General features: G+C 39.7%; 1 protein-coding gene across 1 annotated transcript; it reads right to left on the bottom strand.

The window, feature by feature from the left end:
• Positions 1-445: 445 nt before the first annotated feature.
• On the bottom strand, positions 446-13276 carry LOC102943835 (cytochrome c oxidase assembly factor 5). Its single transcript, XM_037898588.2, has 3 exons — positions 13008-13276; positions 4516-4599; positions 446-1537 (listed from the first exon to the last, which is right to left on the bottom strand). The coding sequence occupies exons 1-3, from the start codon at positions 13107-13109 to the stop codon at positions 1496-1498; spliced, it is 228 nt and encodes a 75-aa protein (XP_037754516.1). The 5' UTR covers positions 13110-13276; the 3' UTR covers positions 446-1495.
• Between the last annotated feature and the right edge of the window lie 14 nt (positions 13277-13290).

Raw genomic sequence — 13290 nt, 5'->3', positions numbered from 1 at the left:
CCCATTCTAATAAATTAGTGCTTTAAAATATATGACAAGTCAACTGACCAATTATTTTTGGACCTGTGAAATGCTTAACTCTAGGCAGCATATATCATAAAGAACATCCTCCAATACTTACATGTTACAGACAGATCTGGCACTGGGAGGAGACATCCTTGATTAAAAAAAACCACCGCACATTTTTTCTTTTTCCCCATTTACAGTTTAGTCTTCCAGTTGAACTACATTATGACTTACTTATGCAATTATACAAACTTGTGAATTAAGTAGTACAAATGGAACATATGGAAATGCTAAGAGTTTAAAAAACAAGTTTACCATAGAAAACCAGTCATAATTTAAATGAATGTGCATGACAATTTGAAAATTATACACCCATATATACATTTTAAGTACAGAAAGGAATAAGAATGCAGGAATAAGACAAAAAAACAAAAAATTATAAAGTTTGTGATACATAATGAATGTTTAATAAGAAGTTAAGAAAAAATGTGATTTTGAATTGTGGTCAAGTGTGTAAAGTATATTTGTTTGGGTAGTAAGGGGGAAGTCCAGCATAACCTCAAAGGAATCTAGAAGCTGTTGTCGGCACACTACGATAAAAATGATAACCGATATCTCTTCAGCTGCATGTCTGGGTGAAAAACATGACATTTAATTACCCTTACTCCTCATATGCAAGTCTTCAGCTATACACTAGTACTGGTCAGATGAACTATATTTCTCTTAAAAGTTGTTTTTCGAAAAGAACAATCACTTTCAGACAGACATATTTTAACTATTAAGAGTAACCCCAACTTTAATTTAGCTCTTCAGTAGTGAAAGTCTACAATGTATGAATGAACTTACACCAACCATCATATTAAAAAGGGAATTTTGTGGAGGGATGAAGAGATGCTGTCACAGTTCTTGGGGACTGGACAGGTACCAACTGCACTCTAACTGGAACTCACTATTGAGCAATAGAAGCCACTCTCTTCCCCAGAGGCTAACTGTACATTCAGTGTATGTTGGCCCTGCCAACCTGGGAAACAAGAGACCTATCTTAGGTTTCCTGAATGATACTGCAAAACACTACTCAAGCGGCCTACCAATTTCAATCATTTTATAGTATTTCATTCTGACAATGTTTTATGATTTTAGATAAATAAAACTACAAACTTAAAAACTGAAAGGAAATCTCAATTTCAAAACAAATTGACTCAGCTAAAGATTGCTACAGCTTACTTTGGATTTTGCATAGTTTATTTAAAATGCATTAGGGCATTTCATATCACTTCAAACTGCCAGCCTAATGTTCGTTTTCTTTTTAGTATTTTAAGTGCATGCCAGCCTCAATTGATCAGAGTTCTTGAAAGCAGGTATTTTCCATGAGAATACTTCATGACTGGGAGGATGCAGCAGACACACTCTTCTTATTTTAGTCTTTGTGTTTTGCTTAAAGCACTAATACACCCACAATTCCCCATGCTTGGCTCTCTTCAGAAAGGCTTCAGTATCCCTTCCTTCCTCTGAATCTTGCTCTGCCATCCAACTAAAGATTGAAGAATAATTAAGTCAACATATTGCAAAATGTAAAATACTAGTATTAGAACTGCTTTGAAACACCTGTGTTTCTATTTCTGGCACTTTACAAACAAGGATACCGTAAGGAAAAAGTCACTGAAGAGAATAAATGGTTTCTCCATAAAAAGACACAAGACTGGTGTGACAGTACATAGTAACACTATCTTCAGAAATCTTACTCATAATTAATACTAGGTGACTGATTAGCACTATCATGTTGACTTCAGATTTGCTGAAGGACCATAAACAGAATAATAGTAAGTGGTACAATAGAGTCGCGAGAGTGAGGAAGCTGTGTACGTGGGGTACTGTAGATTATGATCTTATTAGTCTTATCTTACTGATCATCACTCATGATCTGGAGAATGTGCTACACAGCAAATTCAGAGTAAGTTAAAATGGAAGGTGTTGCAAACACCTATGAGGCTGGGGTAATATAAAAAGGAACCTACAGTGTCTATAAATATGGGTAAAAAATAAAGTGAGATTCAATTTAGGAAAAATGCAAGTTAATATCTAAGGGAAGTAATAGATGGATATATAATTGGAGGAAAAAGCCTAAAGATTTACTGTACACCAGCATTTCCTAAAGCTGAGAGTGGAGAGCTGCTGTACAGTAGATCGTTTTTAGCACTGCAGAGAGATATGGCAGCAAGAAGGGCCATGTTATTTTGGCCTGGCATAGTTCCTCTGAGCTTAAATTTTCCATTTTCAAGGTTGCGATGACTGAGTATTCTTGAATCCAACAATAATTCCGCTAGTATGTTCTACACACTTAAATTTGAGGAACAGATTACTACTATGCAAAATCATTAACTAGAATTCATTGCTATAGCACAAGAAAAAGTTAGGTAAACATAAGATTGACCATATTACAACAGTCACCATGCCATGTGGAGGGAGAGAACGTGTAAACTTCCTGCCCATTTGTGTATCTAATTGCTAGCACAGAAGCATACTTTATTCTTTACCCAGCTGCTGATCTTCTTATGTCCTGAAGTATGACAACTGAAAACCCTAATCATTTTAATCTAGTGTAAATGTTAAAAGTATTTGTATTTGCATGCAGTGCCAAATCCTTCAAAATAAGTTATTTGCCTCACTAGTACCCTGAGATAGTAAAATTCCAGAACACAAAATCTTTTAAAATTCCATTTTAAGTTTGTTGCCTTTTAATTTAATTGGTCTACAAATATGTCTTTTTCCCCTATATTACGGGACAGGTTAAGCAGAAGCACACTAATGGCCTTTTCTATTATATTCCTATTTAAATATAATTATCATAATCTCTCACTCTTTTCCTTTCCAGAATAAATAATCTAATCCAGAGGTTCTCAAACAGGGGGACGAGGCTCTCTGGGACAGAGGGTGGGGAATGCATTCTGGGGGGCATGAGGTGGGGAAAAAAAACCTTACTGTTCACATTTTACCCACAGCAATGAATAACTAGCAAAGCTGATTCCTTCAGACATATCAGGTCCTCAGATGGTGCTGTGCATTTTGACAGTTTTCTGTTAAGCTTGCAGAGCATTTAACAAAGCCGTTGCCATTTATACATTAATCCATTCGCTACAATGTAGTCTGCACATTTAATTGTAAGCATTGGCCACAATCACAGGTTTGCTTTTGCTGTTACAATGGGTCGTTGGCTCTGTTTGAATCAATGCCTTACTGTTTTTAATATTTAGTGAGAGGTGCATGTTGATTTTTTTCTAATCTGTGTACGTACCTGTGTGGCGGGCGGGGAGGCATAAACCACTACAGACACAAAGAAGAGGGGCGCAATCAATTAAGTTTGAGAACCACCTACCAAGTCTTTTTGATCTGTCCTTGTTACATACTGAACTATAATGAGAAATATTTGAAGATTGGTACAGTGTTGTTGTAGACATGCTGGAGAGTAAATAAGACATTCGAAGACTCTTTTCTAGCATATTTCTAGCTTAATTCCATTTTCCTCTCTAGCTGAATTAAGACAGTTTCCCCTGGAGAAGGGTTGAAGGCTGGGAGGCTAGAGCAGCAGAGTGGGATGAAAGATCTTAGGTATGTTCCATTTCTGCATCCCTCCTTAATCTAAAATTAAAATCAGGGTTTATTCATTATAGAGCAAAGTAACACGTTAGGTAAGACCAAAAACAGGCTGTGTGCCCATCATGTGTGGAATGGTTTGATATCAACTTTGCTGTCTCTACCCTATTTAAAAAAAAAGCTTTATGACCGCATAGGTCAACATTTCCATACAAGAAACTCATAGCCAGTCCTCCTTTTCTATCAACGTAGGTATTTATAATAGTATGCTGTGGTACTTTAGCACTCACTCCCAAAAGGAGAGTTTGTCACTCAATCATAAAACTGACTTATATCTCCTTAAATTAACAGTCATCCAATTATTACCTAAGTACATTACAGTAAAAATACAAAACTTCAAGTGGAAAGCAGAAGTCCATTACCACAGTAAAATGATCCTTCAATGAGTCTTCTCTAAACTTAAATCAATGTCCCCCAGTTCTGTTTCTTCCCATGATCTCAAATAGATAAGATTAAAGTATGGCTAAATATCAATCCTAAATATTAAAAAGCTATTTTACCTACTGATCTTTCATATTTAAAATAACCCCAATTTTGTTTATCATTTCCTATTTTTATTGCAGCTGTCACACTCTGAGCCTTCTCCAATTTAAATATGAATATCTTGTTGGATTATACCCACAACCTAATTCCTTGTTTTGCTTGAGTGCGAAAGATGTGCTATACTAATGTTCACAAGAGCTAACATTTATTAAGGACCAATTACAATTATAACAAGTAAGGAGCTATTCTACTTAGTGATGTCAATTTGATTCATTTCAATGGTGTCCTCTTCCTCATCAGAATCTTTTAGAAAAGGAAAAAAAGACAAAAAACACTGGCAACAAAGACTAACAATCAATCAAACCAATCACTTACCATTGACCTTTTGCATTCAAAAAAAGAAACCTGCAAACTTCTGCAGTGTCCTTCCTTCAAGCATTGTCTGGGGCTTTTTCCTTCCTGTCACATGAAACATAAAAGCATAAGTATCCAGTGTATTTCTTCAGTGGAAAGGACACTACAGACAAGGCACCTCTAAAAAGTCCTGTGGACACTGTTGAAACTTTGTCCAAGGTCCTTTAACTTGTGTTCTTTGCTGTGGTAAATTCCAGGTAAGTGGAACTGAGAGTTGTGAAAGTCCAGATAATAATTCTTCCCTTCCTCCCCCCACTCCCAAGACATGTGCTTGTATCAGTAAAATGAAGACCAGGGTGGATAAAAATCAATGTTTTTTTTTGTTTTTTTTTAAAAAACAACCTGATTTTTTTTATTTCAACTGGATTTTTTTGGATAAAATGCTTTTTGAGGAAAAAACCTATCTAAAGATAATTTTAATTAAGATACATGATAGCTCAAAGCTATCTCATCATGGAATAGGGATTATAAATTCTAATTCTATAGTATGAGACAATATATTCATATAATTGTTAAGAAAAGTTTTGTAAATGAGTTCCAATAGTTCATGGATTAGGGACCCAATCTGATGGGATTCCAGGGGCTTCTGCACAGATTATTTAGGTTAATCTTTCTATCTACCCAATGGGACTCAGTGCTCAATCTAGAACAGTGCTGGCCAACCTGAGCCTGAGAAGGAGCCAGAATTTACCAGTGTACATTGCCAAAGAGCCACACTAATATGTCAACAGCCCCCGCCCACTTCTAGCGCCTCTCACCCACCAGCAGCCCTGCCGATCAGCGCCTCCCCCTCCCTCCCTCCACCTCCCGATCAGCTGTTTCGTGGTGTGCAGGAGGCTCTGGAGGAGAGGGGGACGGGAGGGCATGGCAGGCTCAGGGGAGGGCGCGGGAAGGGGTGGAGTTGGGGCCAGGCCTGTGGCAGAACCAGGGGTTGAAGAGTAAGCATCCCTCGGCACATTGGAAAGTTGGCACCTGTAGTTCCAGCCCCAGAGTCGGTGCCCATACAAGAAGCCGCATATTAACTTCTGAAGAGCCGCACGTGGCTCCGGAGGTTGGTCACCCCTAGTGTAGAAAACACCATCGGAGATGGTTAGTTTTGCAGTTCTCAAACTGTGGATTTGTGTCCCCAGAGATAACATGCTTGTTAACAGCAAAAATGTTTTTAAATAAATATATAGAGGTGAGAAATAACTGACCTCAACCCTATTGTCCCTCTGCAAACTTGTGTACACACAGTCAATCCCTTACCTCTCTAAAAGTATAAAGTTTCAAAAAGTTCAATGAATAGAAGATTCTTGGGGATGGAATAGATCTGGACAAGGAGAAGAAGACTGGAAATAAATGTGAGAAGGGAGGGACAGGCAGTAGAAACAAAAGTGAAACTATTTGAGCAGCATTTTCCAGAAGTCTTGAGGTCTTTCCGAGTGTAGCCTTCATTGATTTGAGATCTAACAGAAGGGAAAACCTATAATGGCAGCAGCCCATAAAAGAGACCCAGTTTGGGGATATTTTAATTAAGTTCCTCTACTTGTGGGTAAAACAGGCATGCGTGGAAAATGCAAACTGTGCAACAAAGAAATGCAAGGCCTGGTTGCCCGAATGAAACAACATCATGAAAAGTGTTCCTTCTTAGGAGGAAGCTGCGTTGAACATGATGAAAGAAACATCTTTCTTGTGATGAACTTTTTGAAACTTTGTACTTTTAGAGAGAGGAAAGGGATTGACTTTGTGTACCCAAAATCCTGAACGTGCAGGATCTTCAGGTTGGTAAACTTTTTAAATTCATACTTCTTTCTTACGGACTGTTTGTCATCTCTCTGGACTATTCCTGAATTCTCATGTTTGAGCAAAAAATATAGTGGTTACTCTATGGTACTATCATTTTAGATGCAGTTGCGATAAAAAGAATAAATAGCTGAAATAGACAGATCTTACTTTTACAATTTCACCTTTAAAGTAGTACTGAGTGTCAGTGAATGCTAAATGAGCAGTATGGTAATAATAATTAAATAACTGCACTGACTTATTTTGTTTAGGAGAATCCATCCTCAACATACAAGAGTTGACTTGTTGACTATCCACCTTCAAGATCACCATCATTTTCTATAGTTTCAGAGTTATCTGACAATGATAGTGTTTTAGTCACATCAAGTACATCACACAGCCATAGTATATCACCTGTAGCAAAAAGAAAAAAAAACTCCATCATCCACAAACAACCATAGACAAGTTTGTGATAAGAACCAGCAGATTACAAAAAGAGGTAATTGATGAAAAAATTGCCTGATTTGTTTATGCAACAAACTTTCCTTTCCGTATGATTGAGAACCCACACTTCATTAACATGGTTCAATCATTAAATAGTCACAGTACCAGCAGATGTCACAGGCAAATTGCTGGATAAAGTGTATGAAAGAGAAATTGAGCAGTGCGCAAAAGGTCTAGAGGATGAAATCGTTAACCTGAGTCTTGATGGGTGGAGCAATGTCCACAATGATCCTGTTGTATGTGCTTGTGTGACAACAGAAGAAGAAAATGTCTTCCTTACAGAAACAACTGATACATCAGGAAATGCACACACAGCAGAATACTTACAAGAAATAGCAGTAAAAGCTATAACAAACTATGAAAAAAAATTCAAATGTCTAGTACGTAGCTTGGTCACAGACAATGCTGCAAATGTATCCAAGATGAGAAGAAATTTAGGAGAGAGTGAAGAGAGTCCCAAGCTAACAACATACGGTTGCAGTACTCATTTGATGCACCTCCTAGCCAAAGACTTCAGTGTTCCAGAAATAAAGGCTGATGTTGTTGAAATTGCAAAATACTTCCATAACAACCACTTTGCAGCAGCTGCTCTGAAAAAAGTGGGAGGAATGAAGCTAACTCTCCCACAAGACGTGCAATGGAACTCAGTAGTGGACTGTTTTGAGCACTATATCAAGAACTGGCCTAATCTGAAGACAGTTTGTGAACAAAATCGTGAAAAAAGAGATGGCACTGTCACAGCCAAAGTTCTCAACATTGGGCTCAAGAGAAATGTTGAACACATGCTGAGCACCCTGAAGCCTATTTCTGTAGTCTTAAACAAAATGCAAGGAAATAGCTGTTTTATTGCTGATGTTGTTGAAAGTTGGAAGGAACTGAGTGAGATCTTAAAAAGAGAAATATGCAATGACACAGTTAAATTACAAGCATTAAAAAAACGAATGGGACATGCACTATCTCCAGCTCATTTTCTTGCAAATAGTCTCAATACTCGGTACCAGGGTCAAATCTTAACTGATGAAGAAGAGGAGTTGGCTATGACATGGACATCCAGCAATCATCCCTCCATAATGCCAACTATAATAAACTTCAGAGCTAAGGGTGAATCTTTCAAGAAATGTATGTTTGCTGAGGATGTTTTAAAGAAAGTCACACAAGTGAACTGGTGGAAGTCACTTAAGAACTTGGATTCAGAGACTGTTGAAGTGATAATCTCTCTTTTAACAGCAGTGGCTTCTTCTGCCGTTGTAGAAAGAGTATTTTCTTCCTTTGGACTAATTCATTCCAGATTGAGAAATCATTTGGAACCTGAAAAAGCAGGAAAGCTTGTTTTTCTTTTCCAGATTATGAACAAACAGGAAAATGAAGGTGAAGACCACTGAATTAGCTGCAGAAGCGAATATTTTAAGTTTCTCACGTTCATGTGGATGACATAGTCTATTTAATTTTTGTTTAAAAAAAATTTAATTATTTTAGTTAAAAACAATTTTAACAAAAAGAAACCTGATTTTAAAAAACTTGAATGTTTAATTACATTCAAAAATTCATATGCTTGCTTTGTTAAAATATTATATGTTTGCAGTTGAACAAAAAAATCCAGAATACATAATGATGTTGTTTTAGTTAAATAAAACAATTTAAATGTGTGTCTGGTGATGTTCTCCTCCTAATGCAGCCTGGCAAGAAAATCCTCCAAATATTAATGATTAACCTGTTGAATTGGAGATCTTTATGAAGTCATTGGGAGGTGAACTATCTGCTTCAATTACCTTTGGTAAATGAAATAACCAATCATTCATTTTCTGATACAGCTGTAAAACTAATTTGAAAAGTTTTCAAAATAAATCACTTTAAAAATGTACAATGTGTACCTTCTAAAAATGAAACCTACATCTAACTCTGAGTTGTGAAGAATATTTACTAAGGTTATAAGAACCAACAACATTTTTATGTATGATCAAATTTTAACATTTCTGTTTCAATTCACACACATTTTCCCAGCTCATGATCACACACTATAAACTAACCCACGGTGACACTTTCTTGGGGTGCCCAGGACTGTGAGTTACCTTGTTAGCCCGTGTCTCCAGTGAGAGAGAGACTTGCTGGTGCTTAATTGGGTATTACCTCCTTGACACTTCCCGCCTGTTAGCCACCCAAAGAACCTTCACTGGGCAATTCTAGCCTTCACTTTTCTTGTTATGATAACTTAGCAGGCTAACCTTCTGACTAAGGAATTTTATCTCACCCAAAATGTCTTTTGTAGTGTTTCCAACCAGGGCAGGTTGGGATCCTGTTTTCATGAATAAAATCCAACCGACCGATTACTTCCTCAGGTGCAGGATAAAGACGTGTCCTTTTGCCTTCTCTTTTATCCCCCAAAATTAATTATTGGATACTGAAGTTGGGATGCCTCCCTGGCACCCCACAAAGTTTATTCCATATTGTGCTGACTTCACATCCCCATGCTGACTTTGTATGCAAAGAGGGCTTCCATTGTATTGGCTAACAATGCTTAATTTACATTGTGAACTGCGGCAGACAGGTGATATAAAATCTTTTGTCTGGTAGATACCTCTTTGTCAACTCTGCCTTGATTCAGACTGTAGGAACATATTTCCTTTATACTGTACATATAAAGCTTTTCACATCGTATCTGTAGACATTTCACAAGCATATTTATGATCACTGTGTTTTCTGGCTTTAATTTAAGATGGTACATGACATCTTTTATGGAAGGCAGTGAGTCTGGCAGGTCTGTCAAGAGTTACTGTTACAGAAGAGTGAACCCTTTGCCAGTTCGCACTGAGGGATTCTTAGGGGTCACACACATCTTCTCTTACAATGATTCTGTTTATTTATACTTATCTCTATTGTAGGTGCCTCCAAAGTAAATAAATCATTGTGGAATTCTCATTCCTACATTTCACTTTCTCTTCTATTTGCCCTCAAATGCAAGATACTGGAAGGTTTCTAGGTTTCAGTTGATCATGAAAGAGGGCAAGATTTTCTGGTCTATTTAAAATGAGATGTCCATAAAGATAATATACCGAGCACTGCATGTTTTCAAGCAGTAAGTTGGTAAAGAAGTTTCAGTATCAACGCCATCACAGCAATTGAACCCATTTGCATACTTGGCATATATGTAGCAATTCACATGTTCAGAGAGTGTTTTACAAACATTAACAGTTCATTTCTCCTTTGGATTTTAGATGGAAATATGGCAATTCAAAAACAAAAGCTCAGGTGTAGAACAATCTGCATTTTTAAAATAGAATCATAGAATCATAGAATATCAGGGTTGGAAGGGACCTCAGGAAGTCATCTAGTCCAACCCCGTGCTCAAAGCAGGACCAATCCCCAACTAAATCATCCCAGCCAGGGCTTTGTCAAGCCTGATCTTAAAAACCTCAAAGGAAGGAGATTCCACCACCTCCCTAGGTAACACATTCCAGTGTTTCACCACCCTCCTAGTGAAAAAGATTTTCCTAATATCCAACCTAAACCACCCCCACTGCAACTTGAGACCATTACTCCTTGTTCTGTCATCTGCTACCACTGAGAACAGTCTAGAGCCATCCTCCTGCTTTGAGCAGGGGGTTGGACTAGATGATCTCCTGAGGTCCCTTCCAACCCTGATATTCTATGATTCTATGATTCTTTGGAACCTCCTTTCAGGAAGTTGAAAGCAGCTATCAAATCCCGCCTCATTCTTCTCTTCTGAAGACTAAACATCCCCAGTTCCCTCAGTCTCTCCTCATAAGTCATGTGTTCCAGTCCCCTAATCATTTTCGTTGCCCTCCGCTGGACTCTTTCCAATTTTTCCACATCCTTCTTGTAGTGTGGGGCCCAAAACTGGACACAGTACTCCAGATGAGGCCTCACCAATGTCGAATAGAGGGGAACGATCACGTCCCTCGATCTGCTGGCAATGCCCCTACTTATACAGCCCAAAATGCCACTGGCCTTCTTGGCAACAAGGGCACACTGTTGACTCAGATCCAACTTCTCGTCCACTGTAACCCCTAGGTCCTTTTCTGCAGAACTGCTGCCAAGCCATTCGGTCACTAGTCTGTAGCGGTGCATGGGATTCTTCCGTCCTAAGTGCAGGACTCTCTGCACTTGTCCTTGTTGAACCTCATCAGATTTCTTTTTGCCCAATCCTCTAATTTATCTAGGGTCCTCTGTATCCTATCCCTACCCTCCAGTGTATCTACCTCTCCTCCCAGTTTAGTGTCATCTGCAAACTTGCTGAGGGTGCAGAAAACGATCAGGTAAATATTGGCATCTAGTGTTTATAGATTTTCAGTAGCTGCACATAAACCTACTCAGAGGCTCCATCTTCAACAGGAAAAAAGGTTTATTGATAGCTCATGTTAGACAGCGGGCATGGTCCTTTCAGGTTATTTATCCTATGTAATTGAAAACATGGTTTAAAACTTCACCACTTCAAACTTTCATACCTGGTCGCCTTTTTTTTTTTTTTAAATTTAATTTTCTGCAGTTTCACTCAGTGGACGTCTCTCTGTACAAGGATTTTTTTACAAAGTCTCCATAGCCTATTATTCAAGGGATAAAAAGTTATGGTGATCTCACGTTGGTGGTGTTGCCTGAAGTGGCAAATTCTTTGATTTTTATTGACCAGCTGGTTACAGCGTTAGCTCTGGAGGTACTCGGTCTGGAAATAATCACAAGGTCTGAAATATCTAAAGACGTTTTAATTCTTCTATTGACATTGACTTTCCATGAATTCTCTTCTTTGATATGCACTAGAGTTTGTAGCTTTGATACTGACAGTTTATATACTAACGATCAATTTAGCAAACAAAACAAAGAGCGCTTTTATTTCCAGTACTACGGAGGTTTACGGCTTGTCTACATTACCCGCAGGCTCGATCCAGCGGGGGGGAGGGGCGTGATGTTGATTTATCGCATCTAGTCTAGACTAGACACCATAAGTTGACCGCTGAGTGCTCGCCCATTGACTCCGGGACCGAGAGGTGTGGGAAAAGTCGACGGGGGAGCATCAGTTGTCGACTCACCGCGGTGTCAACTTCAGCTATGTTATTCACATACCTGAAGTTGCGTAACTTAGATTGATTTCCCCTGCTCCCAGTGTAGAACAGGCCTTCGTCTGACTAAGACGTAGGCTTGACTAAGAGAAAAGATGATATATTTTGAAGATTGCTTATTAGCAACTTCAAAATCTCCTGAATGTCAAAATGAGCATTACAGTTCCTTTTAAATTACAACCCTAAAGTCACAAATCTTGACAGCTCAGAATGTGATATATCATGTGATAATGGTTTTGTCATGCAAGACATCACGAGAGGTGGCAACCAATGACAGAATAAAATATAGACAATATGTTATCCCAGAGAGAATAAAGTAGATTGATCTAATAATAATACAAAGCGCTCTATAGGATTTTCACTTTGGAAGTGCTTAAAGTCTAACAATACTCTTGTATTATTCCCCACATTTTTCAGATGAGAAAACAGTCAAAAATGTTAATAGCCCAAATGCATACAGTGAAACCCCTGGGATTACAATTCTGAATTCTTCCTTTGCTTGGCTATTTGCCCGAGACAAATAATATTTTATTAGTTTTATCACCATCATGTGCCGCCTGGTAGATTTTAATCGGCTTTCCAAGGCTCCTTGGAACCAATTTCCAATGTAAGGTGGGAGAACTCAGCCAGTGACCCTTCTGAGGGAGATGGATCACGTTTTTTGCCATTTACGCTGGGGCACGAAGGCCTTCAGCGGTGTTGCACGTGTCTAAATAAAGGCAAGGCCTCAATACGTTGACCTGTGAAGGTGTAACTAGTTGGCACGGTTCTGCTGATGGCAGATGGGGAAGACAGTGTCCAGCTCTTCCCTTTCAGTTGCGCCAACTCCACGGGGCTCCGAGGAGCAGGGACGGTTTCACCCACATCCGTCCAGCCTGGGGCCGACTCGCTGCTCTATGTAGATGGTCCCTTGCCACAGGGGAGCCAGGCTCAGTGCGGCCGGGAGGACCCAACCGCTTTGCAGCGGCAACGACGCTGCGGGACCGGGCGCGAGTCAGGTGCAGGGTCGCGGCCTAGCCCCTCACCCGGGGTAACAGGGACGGGGCCGCCCAGCCCCCCACATTGACTGTATGACGCCAGGGGTCTCTCAGCCGGCCCCGCCCTCCCCCGTACCTGTGTGACGCAGGAGGTCTCGAGCAGACACTGCCTCAGGTCCTCCCGCACCCCGGCACAGGCCCGCCCGTCCTCCTCCTTCTCCTCATAGTATTTGGGCATCGCGGCAGCGCTCCCCGCACACAGCGTCTGGGCTTCTCACTGCAGCAGCGCCGCCGCCGCCCAGCTCGCACCGCAGGACGCCGCCATCTTGTTGTCCTTTGACCCAGCTGCGGCGCACGGGCAGACACCGTCGCTGCGCTTTCCCGCCGGGACAGGAACTACCGTACCCAGCATGCTCCGC

This window comes from Chelonia mydas, chromosome 1, assembly GCF_015237465.2.
Source record: "Chelonia mydas isolate rCheMyd1 chromosome 1, rCheMyd1.pri.v2, whole genome shotgun sequence".
Classification (NCBI taxonomy): Eukaryota; Metazoa; Chordata; order Testudines; family Cheloniidae; genus Chelonia; species Chelonia mydas.
This window is presented reverse-complemented; position numbering and strand designations above follow the sequence as displayed.